This window comes from Dermochelys coriacea, chromosome 5 (assembly GCF_009764565.3).
Source record: "Dermochelys coriacea isolate rDerCor1 chromosome 5, rDerCor1.pri.v4, whole genome shotgun sequence".
Lineage (NCBI taxonomy): Eukaryota > Metazoa > Chordata > Testudines > Dermochelyidae > Dermochelys > Dermochelys coriacea.
In genome coordinates this window covers 24,979,593-24,999,544 of record NC_050072.1, presented here as the reverse complement: position 1 = coordinate 24,999,544, position 19,952 = coordinate 24,979,593, and the positions used below count along the sequence as shown (strand labels likewise).

At 41.5% G+C, this 19,952-nt stretch overlaps 1 protein-coding gene across 8 annotated transcripts in view; it reads right to left on the bottom strand.

Moving 5' to 3' along the window:
- Positions 1 to 5,302: 5,302 nt before the first annotated feature.
- Positions 5,303 to 19,952, bottom strand: part of RAI14 (retinoic acid induced 14) — a 131,218-nt gene continuing 116,568 nt past the window's right edge. For 6 of the 8 annotated variants that reach the window (XM_038402127.2, XM_043514634.1, XM_043514631.1 and 3 more), the window contains 9 exons: positions 19,392 to 19,420; positions 18,320 to 18,406; positions 17,704 to 17,790; positions 16,951 to 17,008; positions 16,400 to 16,518; positions 14,376 to 15,902; positions 12,987 to 13,136; positions 7,664 to 7,729; positions 5,303 to 7,394 (listed from right to left, as the gene is read on the bottom strand). In XM_038402127.2, coding sequence (XP_038258055.1) covers positions 7,317 to 7,394; positions 7,664 to 7,729; positions 12,987 to 13,136; positions 14,376 to 15,902; positions 16,400 to 16,518; positions 16,951 to 17,008; positions 17,704 to 17,790; positions 18,320 to 18,406; positions 19,392 to 19,420 — 2,201 coding nt within the window. In that variant the 3' untranslated portion in view covers positions 5,303 to 7,316. The remainder of the gene's footprint in view (positions 7,395 to 7,663; positions 7,730 to 12,986; positions 13,137 to 14,375; positions 15,903 to 16,399; positions 16,519 to 16,950; positions 17,009 to 17,703; positions 17,791 to 18,319; positions 18,407 to 19,391; positions 19,421 to 19,952) is intronic. The other 2 variants (XM_038402129.2, XM_043514633.1) reach the window with 1 other exon arrangement.

Here is a 19,952-nt window from a genome sequence, read left to right as displayed (position 1 = left end):
CGACTTTTAGCCTGTCTCACTTTATCCCGACATCTTCTGACCTCAATTAGGTAGCTTTCTTTGCTGATCCCTCCCATCTTCCACTCCCTGTATGCTTTCTGCTTCTTCATAATCACCTCTCTAAGATGCTTGCTCATCCAGCTTGGTCTACAACTCCTTCCTATGAATTTTTTCCCCTTTCGTGGGATACAGGCTTCCGATAGCTTCTGCAGTTTTGATTTAAAGTAATCCCAGGCCTCCTCTACCTTTAGATCCATAAGTTCTTCAGTCCAATCCACTTCCCTAACTAATTTCCTTAATTTTTGAAAGTCAGCCCTTTTGAAATCAAAAACCCTAGTTGCAGATTTATTTTTGTTAATCCTTCCATTTAGTTTGAACTGAATTAGCTCATGATCACTTGAGCCAAGATTGTCCCCTACAACCATTTCTTCTATGAGGTCCTGGCTACTCACCAAAATTAAATCTAAAATGGCATCCCCTCTAGTCGGTTCAGTAACTACTTGATGAAGGAATCTATCAGCTATCGCATCTAGGAAAATCTGAGCCCTATTATTATTACTAGCACTGGTCCTCCAGTCTATATCTGGGAAGTTAAAGTCTCCCATGATCACGCAGTTTCCATTAGTATTTACTTTATTAAAAACATTAAAAAGGGCTCTATCCATATCCAAATTAGATCCCGGAGGTCTATAGCACACCCCGAGCACTATCGTAGGAGAGGCTTTACTAGTTTTCTTCCCCAATGTAATTTTTGCCCAGACAGACTCTGTCTTATCCATTGCATCGCTTCTTAATTCTTTACATTCTAACTCATCATTGATATACAATGCTATTCCACCCCCTTTACCTTTGTTTCTGTCTTTCCTAAACAGCACATACCCTTCAATACCTGTAGTCCAGTCATGACTACTATTCCACCATGTTTCTGTTATCCCTATAATATCTGGTTTCACTTCCTGCACCAGTAGCTCTAGTTCCTCCATTTTGTTTCCTAGGCTCCTCGCATTGGTGTACAAACATCTTAATTTTTGCTGTTTGGCCTCGCTCACATTTTGTACCCTATTAGGCACAGTCATTCTACAGCCAGTATAACCTATTAGACTAGTATCCACACCGCCCTCGCTCCTTATATACATTCTCCTACCCATGGCTGTATCCTTTCTTACTTCATCTTCTTCCCTCTCAATGCTAAAATCTGGCGTGGAGATTTTCTGGACATCTCCCATCCATCTCCCCCCAATTCCTAGTTTAAAGCTCTCTTTATCAGTTGTGCCAGCCTCGATCCTAGAAGTCTATTTCCTTCCCTACTCAGATGAAGTCCATCCCGAGAGAACTGACCTCTGTCTGTGAATGCCTCCCAGTGGCCATACATCCCAAAGCCCTCCTTATAGCACCACTGCCTAAGCCATCTGTTGACAGTCATGATCTTGTCAGACCTTTGTTGCCCTTCTCTAGGAACAGGAAGGATCCCGCTAAAGATCACCTGAGCCTCAATTTCCTTAAGTGTCTTCCCCAGCCTAGCATAGTCTCCCTTGATACTTTCCAGCGAGAATCTGGCTGTATCATTTGTTCCCACATGAAGGATAATTAAGGGATTCTTTCCCGCTCCCTTGAGGATCCTTTTCAACCTCAGGTCTACATCCCGTATCTTAGCACCCGGAAGACAGCACACCCTTCTATTCTCTGGATCAGCTCTAGTTACAGGCCTGTCTATTCTTCTCAATAAAGAGTCCCCGATCACATAGACCTGCCTTTTCCTGGTGACAGTGCTATTCTCCAGTCTCTCCCCTGTTCCCTCTGGCTGCAAGTTCTTTCCATTCCTATTTTCCCTATCAATCCTCTTCAACCCATCCTGTATCCTCCTGGGGCTCATATTTGGTGTAGTCTCCCTTGACTCTTCCTCTTTTCCTATAGGACTAGCCTCTCTTCTCTTCTTCCTTAACGTTCCACCTTCAACAAGTACCTGCTGAGCCCCTTCTTCATTTTCCAACTCTGCAAACCTGTTCCTAAGCTCTATTTCTCCTTCACTAGCCCGTCTTTTTCTCTGCCTGGTTCTTTGAGTCGCATGTTTCCACTGACCACTTTCCTCACCCAGTCTCTCCTCAAAATTCCCCAGCCCTGCTTCCATCTGTGAGTCTGAGCTTTTCCCTTCAGATACCTCATATCTTTGCTCCATCATCTGCTCAAACCCCTTCCTAAACTCAACCAGACTTTCCACCTGCATCTCCAAACCTCGGATCTCCTCCATCAGCTCTATCAGACGGCATTTCATGCAGAAGAAACTCTTACCGGTTCCCCCCTCCAGGATCATGTACATACCACAGCTTCCACATCCAGTCATCCTCAATGTGTCTTTCACTACAGGAGTCATTCCTACAGCTGCCTCTGTATCTGTCATCTCCTTCCCACCTAAATCCTGTTAATCTGGGAAACACAAGCCACACCAAAAAGACCACCCCCCCCAGCAAAAGCAAACCCCAAACAAGCACCACAAGCCAAACTCCCCTTGCAAACTCCCACTCAAACTCCCCTGTTTAGAGCTCTGGTTGCTAGCTCCTGTGCCGCTGCAGCTGTCTGTGCCGCTGCCTGACTGGCTAGCTACCTTTATAGGGCCCCTAGTCAGAAGCCCCACCCCCTAATCAGGCTCAGCTGCTCTCCCAGCACAAAACCCCTACACACACACAAATACAAATACTAAAAATACAAAACCAAGTACAACTACCTTCTCCTCCAACAGAACTCCCACTCAAACTCCCCTGTTTAGAGCTCTGTTTGCTAGCTCCTGTGCCGCTGCAGCAGTCTACTAGTCTTCTTCAGTTACATCTTCAATGTTATCAGTAATTCAAGAGTGGGTCTTGAAAGTGAAATTCACTGAGGGAGTGGCCCATGTTGAAGAAGACAGATGTAGTTGGGGACAGATCACCAGGCTGCGTGTGTACGTGCACGCATACTGCGATGAGTGGGCAATGGGAACGCTTTAGTGTTGAGGAATCTGGGATGCTATTAGTTTGTTACATTGGGTCACAGTAGTTGTGCTTTTCAGAGTAGCAGCCGTGTTAGTCTGTATTCGCAAAAAGAAAAGGAGTACTTGTGGCACCTTAGAGACTAACAAATTAATTAGAGCATAAGCTTTCGTGAGCTACAGCTCACTACAGTCTGCACTGGATGGCTGCATTCTGATATGTTAAAATAAATGTGTCTTGACTAATTGGCTTACATTCTTTTCTTCGGTTTCAGAGTAGCAGCCGTGTTAGCAAGCCGTCAGGAACAGTATCCCCGATACTGTCACGGCTAACCTGGTGGCTGAACTTTGTGACTTTGTCCTGACCCATAACTATTTCACATTTGGTGACAATGTATACCTTCAAATCAGCGGCACTGCGATGGGTACCCGCATGGCCCCACAGTATGCCAACATTTTTATGGCTGACTTAGAACAACGCTTCCTCAGCTCTCGTCCCCTAATGCCCCTACTCTACTTGCGTTACATTGATGACATCTTCATCATCTGGCCCCATGGAAAAGAAGCTCTTGAGGAATTCCACCATGATTTCAACAATTTCCATCCCACCATCAACCTCAGCCTGGACCAGTCCACACAAGAGATCCACTTCCTGGACACTACGGTGCTAATAAGCGATGGTCACATAAACACCACCCTACTGACCGCTGACCTCGGAAACCTACTGACCGCTATTCCTACCTACATGCCTCTAGCTTTCATACAGATCATACCACTCGATCCATTGTCTACAGCCAAACGCTACGATATAACCACATTTGCTCCAACCCCTCAGACAGAGACAAACACCTACAAGATCTCTATCATGCATTCCTACAACTACAGTACCCACCTGCTGAAGTGAAGAAACAGATTGACAGAGCCAGAAGAGTACCCAGAAGTCACCTACTACAGGACAGGCCCAACAAAGAAAACAACACAACGCCACTAGCCATCACCTTCAGCCCCCAACTAAAACCTCTCCAACGCATCATCAAGGATCTACAACCTATCCTGAAGGACGACTCATCACTCTCACAGATCTTGGGAGACAGACCAGTCCTTGCTTACAGACAGCCCCCCAATCTGAAGCAAATAATCACCAGCAACCACACACCACACAACAGAACCACTAACCCAGGAACCTATCCTTGCAACAAAGCCCGTTGCCAACTCTGTCCACATATCTATTCAGGGGATACCATCATAGGGCCTAATCACATCTGCCACACTATCAGAGGCTCGTTCACCTGCGCATCTACCAATGTGATATATGCCATCATGTGCCAGCAATGCCCCTCTGCCATGTACATTGGCCAAACGGACAGTCTCTACGTAAAAGAATGAATGGACACAAATCAGACGTCAAGAATTATAACATTCAAAAACCAGTTGGAGAACACTTCAATCTCTCTGGTCACTCGATCACAGACCTAAGAGTGGCTATACTTCAACAAAAAAGCTTCAAAAACAGACTCCAACGAGAGACTGCTGAATTGGAATTAATTTGCAAACTGGATACAATTAACTTAGGCTTGAATAGAGACTGGGAATGGATGAGTCATTACACAAAGTAAAACTATTTCCCCATGGTATTTCTCCCTCCCACCCCACCCCCCACTGTTCCTCTGATATTCTTGTTAACTGCTGGAATTAGCCTACCTTGCTTGTCACCATGAAAGGTTTTCCTCCTTTCCCCCCCCTGCTGCTGGTGATGGCTTATCTTAAGTGATCACTCTCCTTACAGTGTGTATGATAAACCCATTGTTTCATGTTCTCTGTGTGTGTGTATATAAATCTCTCCTCTGTTTTTTCCACCAAATGCATCCGATGAAGTGAGCTGTAGCTCACGAAAGCTTATGCTCTAATAAATTTGTTAGTCTCTAAGGTGCCACAAGTACTCCTATTCTTTTCTTCATTTTTCTAGGGGGATATCCATTTGAGAAACAGCTTTAACCTTATTAATCAGCTAGTAGAAGCTTAATTGCTTACATATTTGCAGGGGCGGCTCTACCAATTTGGCCGCCCCAAACAGTCGCTGCCGAATTGCCGCTGCCAAAAGCTGCCACGGCAGGAAAAGCAGCGGAGCTGCCATCGAATTGCCGCCGTGGGACACGGACTGCCACCTCATTCTAAATGCTGCTCCAAGTATCTGCTTGGAAAGCTGGTGCCTGGAGCTGGCCCTGCATATTTGACAGCTATACAACCATAATATTATATTAATATAACTGAAATATGTACAATAGCATTATCTCCCATAGTACAAACAACCTCTAGCTGAATGCACAAAAAGAGCAAAGATGAAAAAATGGAAATAGTTTATTTGCTGCATAAGGAAACATTTTGTAAATTACATACAAGAACAAATGCTATGCTACAGTGTATATTTTTCAATATTTCACAAAGATAATTGTAATAAATATGCATAACAAAACAAGGTAGAAGACTAAATCTGAACAGCAAACTACAAAATGGTTCATCAAGTTTTAAACTTTGCAGAAATTACATGCTTGAAATTTTTAAGTAATACAGAAAAGAAGTCCTTTCACATTTCTTTGGAGTATTTTCCAAATTGTCTAACGAAAATACTGTCCAAAATTAACAGGCATTAGTTAAACAACCTAAGAAAAATAACAGAAAAGTCTAAATGATGCAAAGTTTTTAATCCTTTTGAGCTTTGTCCTTGTTAGGAATTATCTGATGCAAGTGCACTGTGTGTCCAGTAAGCCTGAGGCACTATAGATTCTGTCAAATTAGGAGTCTATAAACTTCATAGATTATGTAGCTCTGGAAATATCTCCATCAACAGGAATAAAACCAATACCATAACTGAAACTGCAAGCTAGAATGGTTTTAACCCTTAAATGCACTGTGTTCTTAGAAATATTCTTCCATAGTTATCTACTATTCGCTGTCATTTTACCACATGAAGCATTTCCAATCCTACTTTTAATTCTTAAAGACAGACAGTGATGCCCCCTCCTGCCCAAGAAACTTGTAGAAATTATTGTTAGATGACAGCACAAATGTCTCATGTTCTCCTGCGTTTGATGAAATAGCAGGATGAATTGTCATTTACACTTCAATGCTCTTGGATATGCTAACAGATCTATTTTACACAGTTTTTCTGAGTTGAGAATACTTTACTATGCTTTATTCTAATCTAGCTGAATACTTTGGGTAAAAAGAGAGAGTCTTAAACATGGTTACCTAAAATATTTGTTAATATAGTTTAATGCAAACATCATGTAGCAAAATGGTTTAGTTACAAAAAAAATTTCATTGGAGGGCCAATACAAATATATTGAAGAACAGATCTTTACAAAAGTGAGGTTAAGAATTGTGAGGCATTGATTCTCACTGTAAACATCCTGCATTCACTAGAATCCCTTGTTTCCCTTGAAGCGTTTGTATTATTTTTTCCTGAGCTCCATGGCCAACAGCTGTGTGAATATTTGCATAGACAGCTTGACCTACTGAAAAGGGTTATTTTGTACAGAACTTTTGAGGTTCATCTGATTTATGGTTTTACATTCTAAATTAGTTTTGTTTATGTTATTAACTATTGTGTCCAATATTGAGACAATGCAATTAAATATAAAGATGTACGGCATGGATTTTACATACTCAGTGTACAATGGACATGGTAACTCTTAATCCATGTTAATCTTGTTAAACATAAAACAAATTACAGGAAGTTTAGTTGCTTGATGTTCTGGCTTAATAAGCAAAATTCCACACAAATATCTGCTTTTGTTCATTACTACATGGGTGAATGAACATTGCCCAACCAAAGGTCACATCTGGCAAGATGCCATGATGCAAGGGCAAAAACACTGAGCAGACTAGCTTACCCCACCTCCTTTTCAATATCCAGGACCAGGACTCAGAATGGAGAACTTCACCTTTACCCAGGAGGTGTGACTATTTGTGTCAAGATGGAGTGTTGCATGCTGGGACCTGTAGCCCACCCTGAAAGCATCTCCATATTGAAGAAGGAAGCTGTGAAGCACGACACAACACTGTGGACCACATTTTACATCTGGGGTGGCCAAAGTAACAGCAGCTCTGAAAAATACTTGCATTTTGAATATGAAAACAGTACTCTGAAAACTTTGTGGGAAGGGAGAAGATGTGCAGATGTGTTAGGTCATAGTACATAGAATGAACAGGAAGATTGGCAGAGACAAATCCAGTTCACTTAAAAAAAAAAAAAAAAAAAAAAAAGCAGCAGGTTGACAATTTTAAATCTTGTGTTAAGATGAGCCTAGCTAAACACCATGGCAGCATGACAGGAATCAATACAAACAGTGTTTCACTTTTTTTGTGATTGGCTTTTGCACATTGTTAAAATCTGTTTAAGCACTTTCTGGACATCTTCATCCATTTGACCCTAGACAGAAAGAGGAAAAAAGTACGTTTAATTCTAGCACCTTTTTACTCTATCATAAAAATTTTACATAAATAAGTAGTTTTAAAAGTATATTAACTCCCCAACTCCCAATCTTTTTTAAGAGAATGTTGCTTTAAATTTCTGTTAAATAGACTTTTTGTCTAGGGTAACCAAAAGATAAGAAGCTATTTTCATTATAGATTTGCAGAAGGGACCTCTTACATTAAAAAACAACATACCTCACGTAACTGAGAAATATGCAATCATACCTGCACAGCATAGAGAAGATGCATCCTGTACACTGATACAATCTCCTGGTGCTGTTTCTTTGTCTCCTAAAAAATATTAAGATGCCAAGTCAAGGAATGTGCATGCAAATTCACTTAAAAAACCCACCACATTTTGTTTTAGAGCACATGGATCTTGATAGCTATGATAAAATGGTATCTTTACTTATATCAGAAAACTATATTGCTCATCTGCATGCATGCATTATACCAAGCAGTATTTTACAACTGGGCCAGCCAAAATAGGTCCATTTTAAGTGTATGGCCCACTAAGAGGCTATAGCTTTATCTACACCAGGAAAGTATATAGTGCAGCTGTTATCGGTGCTCAAAATGGTTTAGCTGCAGACAGACAGGATCAAACCTCAGTCAGCCACAGTTAAACAGTTTTCAGCAACAGTTCAACTGCACCCACTGCCACACCCCTTTGTCAGCAATGGGTTTTCCCATTGCTATAGTTAATCCACCTCCACAAGAGGCAGTAGTTAGATCAATGGAAGAAAAGGCAACTCAGCTTGTGCAGTAACTGTGGTTCTTCGAGATGTGTCCTTATGGGTGCTCCACTGCAGGTGTGCATGAGCCTTTTGAGCCCTAGATGGGAGATTTTCTCTTAGCAGTGTCCATTTGGCCTGCGGATGTGCTCTATGCTATTTCGTATTGTGCTCCCAGGTCACACAGAGCTGGGCAGGCAAATCACCCCCAGTTCCTTCTCAATGCGAATGTCTAACAAGAACAGTCTGAAGCAGAGGGGAAAGAGGGTACGTAGTGGAGCACCCTATGGGTACTCCACTTCAGATGACACCCGAGAAGTATCCTCATAGGGAGAGGGGACCTTCGGAATCAAGTCTAAGACTGAAGACAGTACAGCAGTATCAAGTGCTGCATCAGACCTGACAGACCAAGACATAGCGTTTAGAAAAGATATGCACTGAAGCCCATGTAACAGCTCTGCAGCTCTCTGACACTGGAAATGTTTTTGAATAGTGCTGTGGAAGTTATTTGTAATCTGGTAGAGTGTGCTAAAATCCTCTGAAGAGGCAAAGCACCAGCTGCATCATAGCAAGCAATAATACACACAGAGATCCATTTCATCAGTGTCTGAGAAGAGATTGTGGACCCCTTAGATCTTTCTGTGATGGATACAAAGAGTTTAGGTGATTTCCAAAATTGCTTGGTCATATCCAGATAAAAGGCCAATGCCTATCATATATCTAACGTATGAAGTGAAGTCTCCCGCTGAGGTTTATTTGGTTTAGGAAATAATACCAGTAGATGAATAGCCTGTCTAAGATAGCAATCCAACCCTTTAAAACTGCTGTTTTGATGCTGACCAGGTACCTGCTGAATGGAGGGTGGGAAGCTCTTTTCCTCTGGAATCTTTTTCTAGCAGGCTCGGTGGTTCTGTGAAAACCAAAGAACTGAGCCAGGCGTGATCTATGGGCAGTTTGAGACTCGTAGGGTGTATATACCTGAAGATCTGAGCAGGGACCCTGGAGTCCTTCAGCGTTTGCAGGGACTCAACCATGGTTGATAGTCAGAAGCTCTTCTTGGGAAACGGGCGGTCCTCAATTGTATTCTGGACTCTCTCAGGAATCATGACCACTGGAGCCAGGACACCCTGCCCATGACAACTGCTGTGGTTATGGATTTAGCAACAGTGTCTGCAGCATCCAAGGATGCTTGGATAGAAGTTCTGACTAATAAATGACCCTCCTTAATAATGGCATGGAAGTGTTCTCTATGCTCCTGTGGAAGATGTTCAATAAAGGATGCAAATTTCTTGTAATTTGTGTAGTCCTGTTTGGTCCTGACCGTCTGATAGTTTGCAATCTGAAATTGGAGGGTTGCAGGTGAGCAGGTCCAACCTTTTCTGGTTCTTCTCTAAGGAAGAACCTGTCTGTCTATCCTGTTCATTTATAGCATCCACCACCAAGGAATTGGGGGGCGGGAAAATAAAAATTTTGAGTGCCTGAGAGGAACTTAATATTTCTCATCTGCCCATTTACAAGTTGGCAGGAGTTTGCCACACAGTCGTTGCTGGATCCAGAAACGCCTCATTTATGGATACCACAACCCAGGTGGGCGTCACTTACTGCAAAATGTCCAGGAGCTTATGAAGTTAGTTTTTAACCACCTCAAGAGATATCTGGTGTGTACCCACCATCCACTTCACAAGGTCCTGGAATTGACAAAATCATCAGTCATTGAAGGTGGCAGAGGCATGACTGACTCATCCAGAGATGGAGATGAAATAGGGGCTTGGGAGGTAACCTCTTTGTCTTCAGTAGCCTCCTGGTCCTCAAAGATTGCCTTGTGTTTCGAATTTGGTACAGGAGACCATATGACCCTAGTTTCCTGATGCAGTGTAGCCAAAGTTCTGGCAAATTGCTGCTGATACACTGCCCAGAGATCGCAGGATGGTTCCTAGGAAGGCCCATATGGGAGTCGGGATGGTATGCAAGACTGATACCACCATCTCAGACCTGGGCAAGGGGGTCTTTGTCAAAGTATAGGTTCCTGTAATGATGCGGAAGGGAACCTCGCAGGGATAAGCAGGAGACTGACTGAAAGTTATCTCCATCCTTCTCAGTGTCCTTCAACGGAGGGGGCCCCAGTGGAAAAAAATGGAGAATCCTGTGGTACCAGGAAACACTGGTAATCCAGAGACCGGGGTCTCGGTACTGAGAATTGTTCAGAACCCATAAGCAGTGGGTCCCTAACACTCACAAGTCCCTGAAGTAACAGATTCCTTGGCATTGAGGAGATTGGTACTGATGCAGCAGTTGATCTGGCGCGCATAGGTGCCAGGGCCAATGGTGTGTGCTTCAATTTGGTCAGTACTGATTGAGCTGAGTGGGAAGGCACCATTGTTGAATATGAAGTAGTCTGTGCTGATCTGGAAGCAGATACCAGGGCCTTGCCAGTCCTGTGTTTCTCCTAAGTATTCCAGGATCTCCTTACTCCATCAGTACCACAGGAAGAGTCTTTCACCTCCATGCTAGACAGTCAAGAATTCAAGGTCTTTTACACCACAGATCTAGCAGGAAATCAGGATTTCTTGGGAGCTAGCTCCTTGTGGCGGGAGACCGAGCTCCTCCTCTTTGGAGCCTTCCCTGAGACCTTCGAGATCTTCCCTTTCTCAGGCAAGAACTTGGCCACAGTTGAAAGGGCACTGGCTCTGTCAGGAGACCAATGTATGGGGGCAAGTGGGTGGGTCTCCTGACCTGACTCAGAAGCCAGTCGAAGGGAGTGCTCCATCATCATCATCACGTTCAGCTTGGTCTCCTGATTTTTCCGAGCTCTAGATCTTAGAGCCAGGCAAAAATTGCACAGAAACACTTAGTGGCCATCACCGATCGGGATAACTTCCTGACAAAAGAGGCAGCATTTGGAACATGCTCGGCCAGGCCCAATAAGGTCTCCAGAAAAAAATGGGGGAGGAGAAATCGGAAACCTCTCAACTATCTGATTTTATATTAACAACTAACCCTAACTCGAAACACTGAACTAAACATCAACTCCAAAACACTCTGACGCATGCATGAGGCAGCCACACTAGAGCTCAGTTCTGGTGATACAGAAGGAACTGAGGTGACACAGAAGGAACTGAGGGTATATGCCTTCGGAGTGCAGCATTAGGCTGTACACAGCACAGGTGCAGGCTGAATGGACACTGCTAATTGAAAAATATCTGACCACAGGCTCGAGAGGTGCATGCGCACCTGAAGTGGAGCACCCATCGTGACACTACTCACAGAAGAATTCATATGTCAACCAAGTGCTATCTACACCGGGAGTAGGTTGGCTTAAGTATGTCACTCAGGAGTGTGGATTTTTCACACCCCTGAGTGATGTAGCTGGGTTGACCTAACTTTTTAGTGTAGCCCTGGCCTAAATGTTTTATTGTTTAAATGACTTACTATGTCTATTGCCCCCAACTAGTATTCCTGAAAGAGATTAATTCTAGCCTCAGTTAATCACATTAACTCCTGCTGCCTGATTGGGGAGAAGGAAGAACGGGAACCAGGAAAGCTGTGTAGCTCAGCAGGTTGGGAACTCAAATACAAGAGCTTTCCTTCCCAGAACTTGGTGCTTAAAGAGATCTGAAAAAAAGATCTGTGTTTGGGGGCAGGGTGGGGCGGGGAGGTGTATTTCATAATCTAGGAGCAGCAGCTTTGGTAAGACAATGCCTGAAGTATGCTCCTCAGCAACCAGGTTCGAGTCTTAACTTTTTTTTGGCCAGGTCTGCGACTCCTGGAAGGCCTCCCAACACACCCACTTTAAGCACTGCCAAAGCAGCTCCGTAACGCACAGCAAGAGCTTTCTGTGGTTTAAAAAAATGCTTTTCAGCTCTGTGCAGCTTGGAAGTCTTCATGTTCTGCTGGACTGGGTCCTTTACTTGTAAACGGGAAACCCTATTGAAGGTACAATTTTAAAACCACTTAAAGCAGTTCACAATTCTGAGACAAATTATCATCTTCCTAAAAAAAAATATGGGCCTGTTTGGATAGAAACTTGTCACAAGATTTCTTCCAAAAATATCAGGTTTATTTTAGCTTTTAATTATTATTTAAAAAGATCTTAACTGATGACTAAATCTGCACCTTTCTGAGCAATACAAAAACCCATTGCAAACTGGCTATGTACTTTATGAACCATGGCACCAGTGCCATACAAGTACACCACATTTTATTACAGTTATAGCATGTTGGATCAACTATTAAACATTGATCTAACAGCCCAGCGTCTCAGAGGCTGGATATCCATTTAAAGCTGTGGCTTTCTAAAAACTCTCATTTCTGCTACAGTTTAGTTTAGTTGTGACACAGCAAAATGAACAAATGTATTGAGATGTGATGACATCTGCTTAGGAGGTGACATAATTATTTTATCAACCCAATTAATGCCAATTAATACTTAACCTCAACACAGTAGCTTAAGCAACTGCATCCTATATAATGCAGTATCATTTCAATTATTGGGAACTGCTGCACTATTTCCCGTATCTCCAGAGCAGAAAATGGAGTGAAGCTGACTGATCTAAGTGAGAGACCTCTGGGGATATACTGTAACACAGTAATTAAGTTTTGTATTATTGCCAAAAGAGTGTATTGCTGTGACAATAATGAGGATTCACTGCTATCAGTTATAGCATATTTTAAAAGCGATCACTTTATCGCATTAAGCATCCATTTCTCGTACTCAGTAGTTGTGCTTCACTTTAACTGGGCACTGTAAGGAAGACTTCACATCCTATTAGCAATCAGAGCAGCTGGAGTTTATCAGTTAAGAAACCCACACTTACAGCCAGTTGATTTTGTAACTGTTTCACTTGTTGCTGTAATGCCTCCAGCTGTTGGCTTTGTCTTTTGGGTGCACTGGTTGAGTAGGAAAGCTGAGAAAGACTGTTTAATGCTTCTTTTAACTTGCTAACTTCCTTGGACATCTCATTGATCTATCAAGGAAAAAAAGTACATGTGAAAGGATGCAAGAAATACGGTTTTGCTGTGCTTTATTTAGAGAACATTTGTGCCTTTTCTTTTGAATTCTGAAAAAGCATCCCTATCTTGATCTGAGGCACAAGGCGGCTACTAGGTAAACAAAAGGTTATAGTGCTCCCACCATGCTGCAACCCTTTGTCTGCACAAAGGGATGTAGCTCTTTCTCAGCCAGCTCTGCAGTTCCTCCTTCTTACTCTGCAAACCAGTTGGCAGTTTTAGCTCCTCACCATTACTGGGAGGTCTGCATGCAGATGTATGTCCTCCCAGCTGGCGGCTCTCTCCATCTGCCTCTCCCATAAATTGTTTCTCTCCTACTTACCTTTCTACCTCCATTTCCTTCCCCCCAAATCTCTGGCATGCTACTCCTCTTTCTGCCTACACCTCCCTCATCATTCCAGCTCCCTCCCCACCAAAGCCTCTTGGCTCACTGCCAAATTTCCCTCCACCATCCTGATCATTTTAAGTGTTCAGTTTCTGCTAGCAAATTTGCTTTTGTACAGAATTTTCACATTTCCAAATGGAAACACATTGCTTTAACAACTTACGTGAAACAATATTTATACCATTGAGGTATTGCATTTACTGACTCTATGGGCACAGCCTCTGAATACATCTATGTCTGAAGACAGAAATGCAGCTCGCTTGGGTCAAGTACACAGAGCCAGCAGAATGTTATACAGCCAGCTACCACATCTGTGGCCCATTTTCTATTATAAGAACTCTGTGCTCTCAGATATCCCAATTATGGAAAAAGACGAGTTAGGATGTGTGAAATGATCTGGGTAAAATAAGAAATGTAGGATCTTTGGTCACTTGTGCATCTTTATTTAGGTTTGCAAAACTTCTCTCCCTGTGGATCTCTCCCTGTTTTAACTCCCACTTCCATCATTTCAAAATAGGAGTGCAAGCACTTGGGTAACTGGGCCACATATGACTTCACCTGACGGTGACAGATCATGCAGCTCTCCTTGTGGGGATCTCCACAGGGTCAAATATGCATTTAGCCAAACAAGCTTTTATCAGTATTAAAGATGGGATTCTGGGACCTTAGATTACAAGACAGAAAGATATACTCAAAAGTTATACTCCGTGACACTTTGTTTAATATGGAGCTGTGAACTGCATGCGTTACTCAAGTTGTTTTATAAGGTCTAAACATCCAGGAAACCCAATCTTTTTAATGAATCACTAACCTTTTTATCTTTATCTTCTTCTAGCTTTGACGAGCTTTCTGCATATCTTTTCATGTCAAGAAGATCTTCTTGAGCTTGATGGTACTTATGGTAAAGTCCATTTATTTCCTGCTCCTTGCCCTCAAGGAGAGTTTGAATACCTTCTTTTTCCCCTTTTAAATGCAAGACTTCATTTCTCAATTGTGCAGCATCTACGGACACATTCTCTTTCTCTTTCATTAAATCCTTTAGTTTGGATGACAAAATATTAACTTCACCTTCTAACGATGACTGGAGTTTTTCATATGAAGCTCTGGGCACCATTGCTTCCTTAATTGCAGCTTTTTCTTCCAACAATTCCTTCTGCAGCTTTCTTACCTCAGTTTCCTTGTTAATAAGCTCTTCCTTAAGTTCATTTATTTCTTCTTCCATTTCCTTTGCTGTACACCTGAGAGCAGTTACCACCTCAAGATGCTCAGCAACTGGTACAGAGTTTTGTTTCTGAGTATCTATCAGTTGCTTTAGCTGAGCTGCTTCATTTAATACCTGTGTGTACTGGGACTTCATGTCAGATAATGCATCTTCAGCTTTATCTTTCAATGAATTAGTTACCCACATCAGTTTCTCATGCTCATCTCTAGGAATGTATTCCAAAGCTACATCCTCTAATGCTTTCCTCTTCCTGTAATCTTCAAGCTCTGTTTGTGCTTCTTTGTACAACTGAGACAGCTCACTAACTTGTCTGTGTAGGTCATCTATCTTTCTATCCCTTGCTTCTTTTATCTCCCGAGCTTCATCACTGGATTCCAACTGCATCTGATTTAACTTGTCTTGTAGCCTTTTGATTTCTTCTTGCCCTTCTTTGTATCTCTCGATCAACAAAGCCTTCTCTTGGTTAATGTTCTCAATTATTGAACAATAAGAATTTTTTATTTCCTCACATTCTTCTACGTTGCTAGCAACGTTCTGCTCTCTTTCTTCAAGTTTTTCCTGTAGCTCTCTCACTTTCTCTTTATGCCTTTCACTTTCCTCTAATGCTTTCCTGAGTTCTTGCTTTAGCACTTCAATTTCCTCACATGTAACCTTCAGTTCACGGACATCCGAGTAAGTATCTTTGTTTTCAGAAGCAACAAGGCCCAATTTCATCTGCTTTTGTACATTCAAGACCTCTTTCATAGCTTCTTCATACTGGCATTGAGTTTCTTTAAGTTTCTGGCTAAGATCAGAGTTATTTTCAGAAATATCTGCACTGTTTAAATTAATTGTTTCTGGGATTCTAGACTGAAGTTGGGTCTCTAAGTACTTTCTTTTTGCTTCGGAATTATCTAATTTCCTCTGTATATCCTTTAAATCTTCTTGTAGACGCTTAATTTTTACCTCATTGTTGCTTGTTGACTTCTCTTGAGTTTGTGTTGCATTTAATGAGGATGATTTTAGCTCCTGAGCTGAAGTTTGACTTTGTCTATCCACTGACTGATCAAACTCTGTTTGGGTGGAATGATAGGAATCTAGGGTGGAATCCATTTCTGTTTCTCTGGGTGCTTTTTCCTGCATAAAAATCATTAGTGTTTATAAAACAGTATGTTACTGAGTAGACTAAGTAAGGAACTCTTACTGTGCCCTACAGAGATGAACAATGAAAACATTGTGGGCTAGATTTTCAGCCAAATTTAGCACGCAAAGGAAGATACTGGCTGCTAAGTGCATCTAAATACCTGGGATGATTTCTGAAGCACAAAAAGGATCAGAAGCTATGGAGCTAAAATGCTGAAAACCCTCAATCATTAGCCAGAGTTCTGAAATAATTAACTCCATCTTAAAAAAAAAAAAGGCTATCACTAATTTATGGGAAAAATGAGAATTGCAAATGATTTAATACTTGAAGACAGTTTCCTCTTGATTTCTTGAAACTCTTACTACCTACAAACTGTCTTTTAATTTATCTTCAGAGCACATCACTATAAAACAAAGTTGTTCTTTATTCTGCTGTTCAAGAACTGAAAGATCCCCTTTCCTTTGAATTAGGTGCAAAAATTAATACATACCTGTAATTTGTCTTGTAACTCCTTATTGTGTAGTGTTAGAGAAGTAATTTTTGCTTGCAACAATACAAGCAGATCTTGCTGGTCAGTTTCAGAACTTATATCCAGTAAGCTATCAGCACCTTTAAAATAAATGGTTTAAAACCATTTAAAACAACTGAAGTGATGACGTAGTTCCTGCTTTTGCTACAGTCACTATCCTTTCACATAAAATCATTACGACTTTGAGATGGTGTGAACTTGCTTTTTTTCCATAAGAACGCCATACTGGGTCAGACCAAAAGGTCAATCTAGCCCAGTATCCTGTCTTCCGACAGAGGCCAATGCCGGGTGTCCCAGAGGGACACCATTAATATGCCAAATGAAGGAATTATTTCTAGCTAGATTTCTAAAAACGGTTTAATCACTCGCACGTCAGTTTTTCTAAAGAGTTACAATGCTGAAACCATTCTCTAACATCATTACTATTAGTCCTACATTTAAATGGTTCTAAAAGACAGTTGATAAAAAGAATAAGCTTTGAGAATTAAAGAAAGTTTCATTATTCACCTTACCTGTAGTGCTATCACTCAATCTATCCTTGTTATCTCGCTGAATGGAGCTGATCTCTTCCTGTGAGACACAAGGAACAACCCTTTCACTTCAAGAAGTTCTAGTCTTCACAGAAATGAGTATGGAATGAGGTCAAGCCCTGCAGAATGGATGCTCTGGGGTCTGATGTCTTGTTCCAAACAACATTCATTAAAAGTTAGGGGCCAGATTTTTAAATTCATCTAAGAGATTTGGCCTCCCGATTCCCATTAAAATTAATGTGATCTGGGCATCCACATTCCCGCAGGCAGTTTTGAAAGTCTTTGCCTGTGCGCCAAATTATGCAATGTACTGCATATGGTATATTTAAAACATCAAAAGACTACAGTCTTCGATAACATAGGCTGAAATCACACAGTAGCAAGTGGCTACTCATCCCGGTGAAATCTTTTGAACGAGGACTGTCTTTATTGTATGTAATGAACAGTGCCAGGCCCTTTGTTAGCACTAAATAACTTGCTACTGTGTGTTAAGATGCAAAACATTTACTCATTTATTATGAATTACACCACATTTACTGAAAGAAAATATCAAAATAAGTCTAAAAATATATGCCCTTTGATTTTACACACATTATAAACCATTTATTTATCAAAATTCAACCATTCACAGTGGATCTCCCAGTCACTGATGTGGATTATCAAAGTTCTATATTTTTATCCCCTTAAATACAACCAAAGTTTATTAAAATGACAGAACAGCAAGAGCAAATATACCTTGCATACTTGTTCAGTGAAGAAGGCCTGTCCTTTTCCAGCAATTGGAGTTGAGGTTGCTGAACGTGGAGAGGACAAATCACTAAACTGAAAAAGAAGTGTGTGTGTGTGTATATATATTAGGGAGTTCTACTGCCTGGGTTAACATATGCAATAATTCTGTGTTAGCACCAAAGAGCAAACCTAATTATTCAATGCTGTTCTTAGCCAGCAGAACACATGCATTATTTCCAGACATGAGCAATGTTTCAGTTTAATAACTTATTTGTTAAGCTGTAATTCAATCCTATATTATACATCTTTCCTGCTCTCTCCCCTTATTGGATTTCTACAGCTATCTGTATGTGGAAGTGCTTTTTAAGCCATTCATCAAAAGAGACCACCTTTATGTGCAGCTTTTAGACCATGCCACATTTCTAGTAGCTTTCTTAATAACTGTAACCAATATGGATTTTCAAGATGTTATCCTAACCTCAGAAAAAAAAATCTACTCATAACACATGAGATAGACATAAAATAACACAGTAGATTTTGCTAGCATCATTCACATTATGCTCTGGATCTTTCCCATCCCACTACAAATATCAAAATGTTCAAACTTGGACTTTTTCTTTACCTGGATAGGACTGATAGGAGGAGGTGGGGCTTTGCGTTTTTTTGGAGTTCCACTTCTTTCTGAACTTAATTTAGAGACTTGGTCATGCTGAAAGTTTCACAGGTCAGAGAATGGAGGTTTGTTAATTTGGTTAGTAAAGTCTGAGTAAGCAGTTTTATTAAAAACCCCACATAACTTGAGCAATTTGTTCCTTGTCTCATTCAAGCTTCTCCACCATAACTGCATTGCTATAGTAGGCAAGATACTAGGCATGCTTGAAGACAAGGATGCCCCTCCCCCCTCCCGCAATTCATGCTTCAGCAAAAACAAAGATTTAGTGAAAAAGCACAAGCTGATGAGAGGTTTAGCATTTACTAGTAATCTCAAATACATCATTCATTCAGAGCTTAATTAATTGACCACGAATGGTCATTATTTTTCTTCTTCGTCAACCACTCTTGTGTTTGTATAGCATGAAAGACCTATTTCTTCTGGAAGGGGAGCGCCTGAATCAATCACTCCATGGCTTCTCACTTTAATGGGGTGTGCACCCTCCAAAATATTATGCCCCTAATAAGCGCTAGTGGGCCTTTTTATTGCTTCAACCTGGTGGGATTTTCACCACTGGGCTCTACAGCAAAGGGCATCCCAGCAATACCCCTTGTAACCCTGGAATATCTGTTTCATGTTGGAAATCTGAAAAGCTTTGCCTTTGTTTGTCTCCATAATCAAGGTGTGAGAAAGTCCAGTCTTGGGGCCTAAACTCTTGAGTTTTTCCACAAGAGTTTGTGCTTCCTCTCCCCAACCACAGAACCACACCCTTCCCCCCAGCACCCTTTTCCTGCCTCCCCAAAGCTGATTGGTTGCTGAATCTTGTAAGGTTTAAAAAAAATGCTATTAAAGCAATATATTTCTGCAACACGCTTCTACTATGAGCAACTCAAACATTCATACTATAGAACATTATAATTACAGGTAAATCTCAGAGTGACATTTATTGGTGCTTTTAAGCATATGCCATTTATCATTTTCACAGGAAGTCACAGACCTGTATAGTCTGAATATTTTCAAGTAACATGAGAGAGACAAATACCTGCTTTGGCTTTGTTGGTGACTTCGAATCTGTAGAGCAGGGAGGGGGAAAAGTGTTTTATGTTAAATACCATTAAGAAAAAGATCAATAATGTCTTTGCATGACCCCACCCCACCCTGACTGCCGCAATGCCAGCCTGAATATCCCATATGTCTGCTTCTTCTCCAGCAAGTCTCCTGCATTTCTTTCATGCTGCCTACATACTTGGGATACCCTTCTTGAAAGAGTCCACAAGGCCACTCCCTACGTTAGAGCACACTACATTAGAGCCTCTCCATGACATCCATCACTGGGAAGCATAAACAAAATTAGCCAGCTAAGAACTTCAATTTATTCCCTTCACAGAATAAAAAGCCCAACTCCATGCTGGGTGCTAGCCCTTGCTATGTTACTGCAGTAATTTCCCTCTGTTCCTCTTCCTCATAGCTGCTCCCTATTGCTCCACTAGCCCCCGAGATACTATCTGACAAGTTTTTTGGAGCAGGGATCACTTCTGTGTTTTGGGAAGCACCTCGCAAACTGGGTTCAGTGCTAAGTTAAACAGCATGCTAATTACCTGCA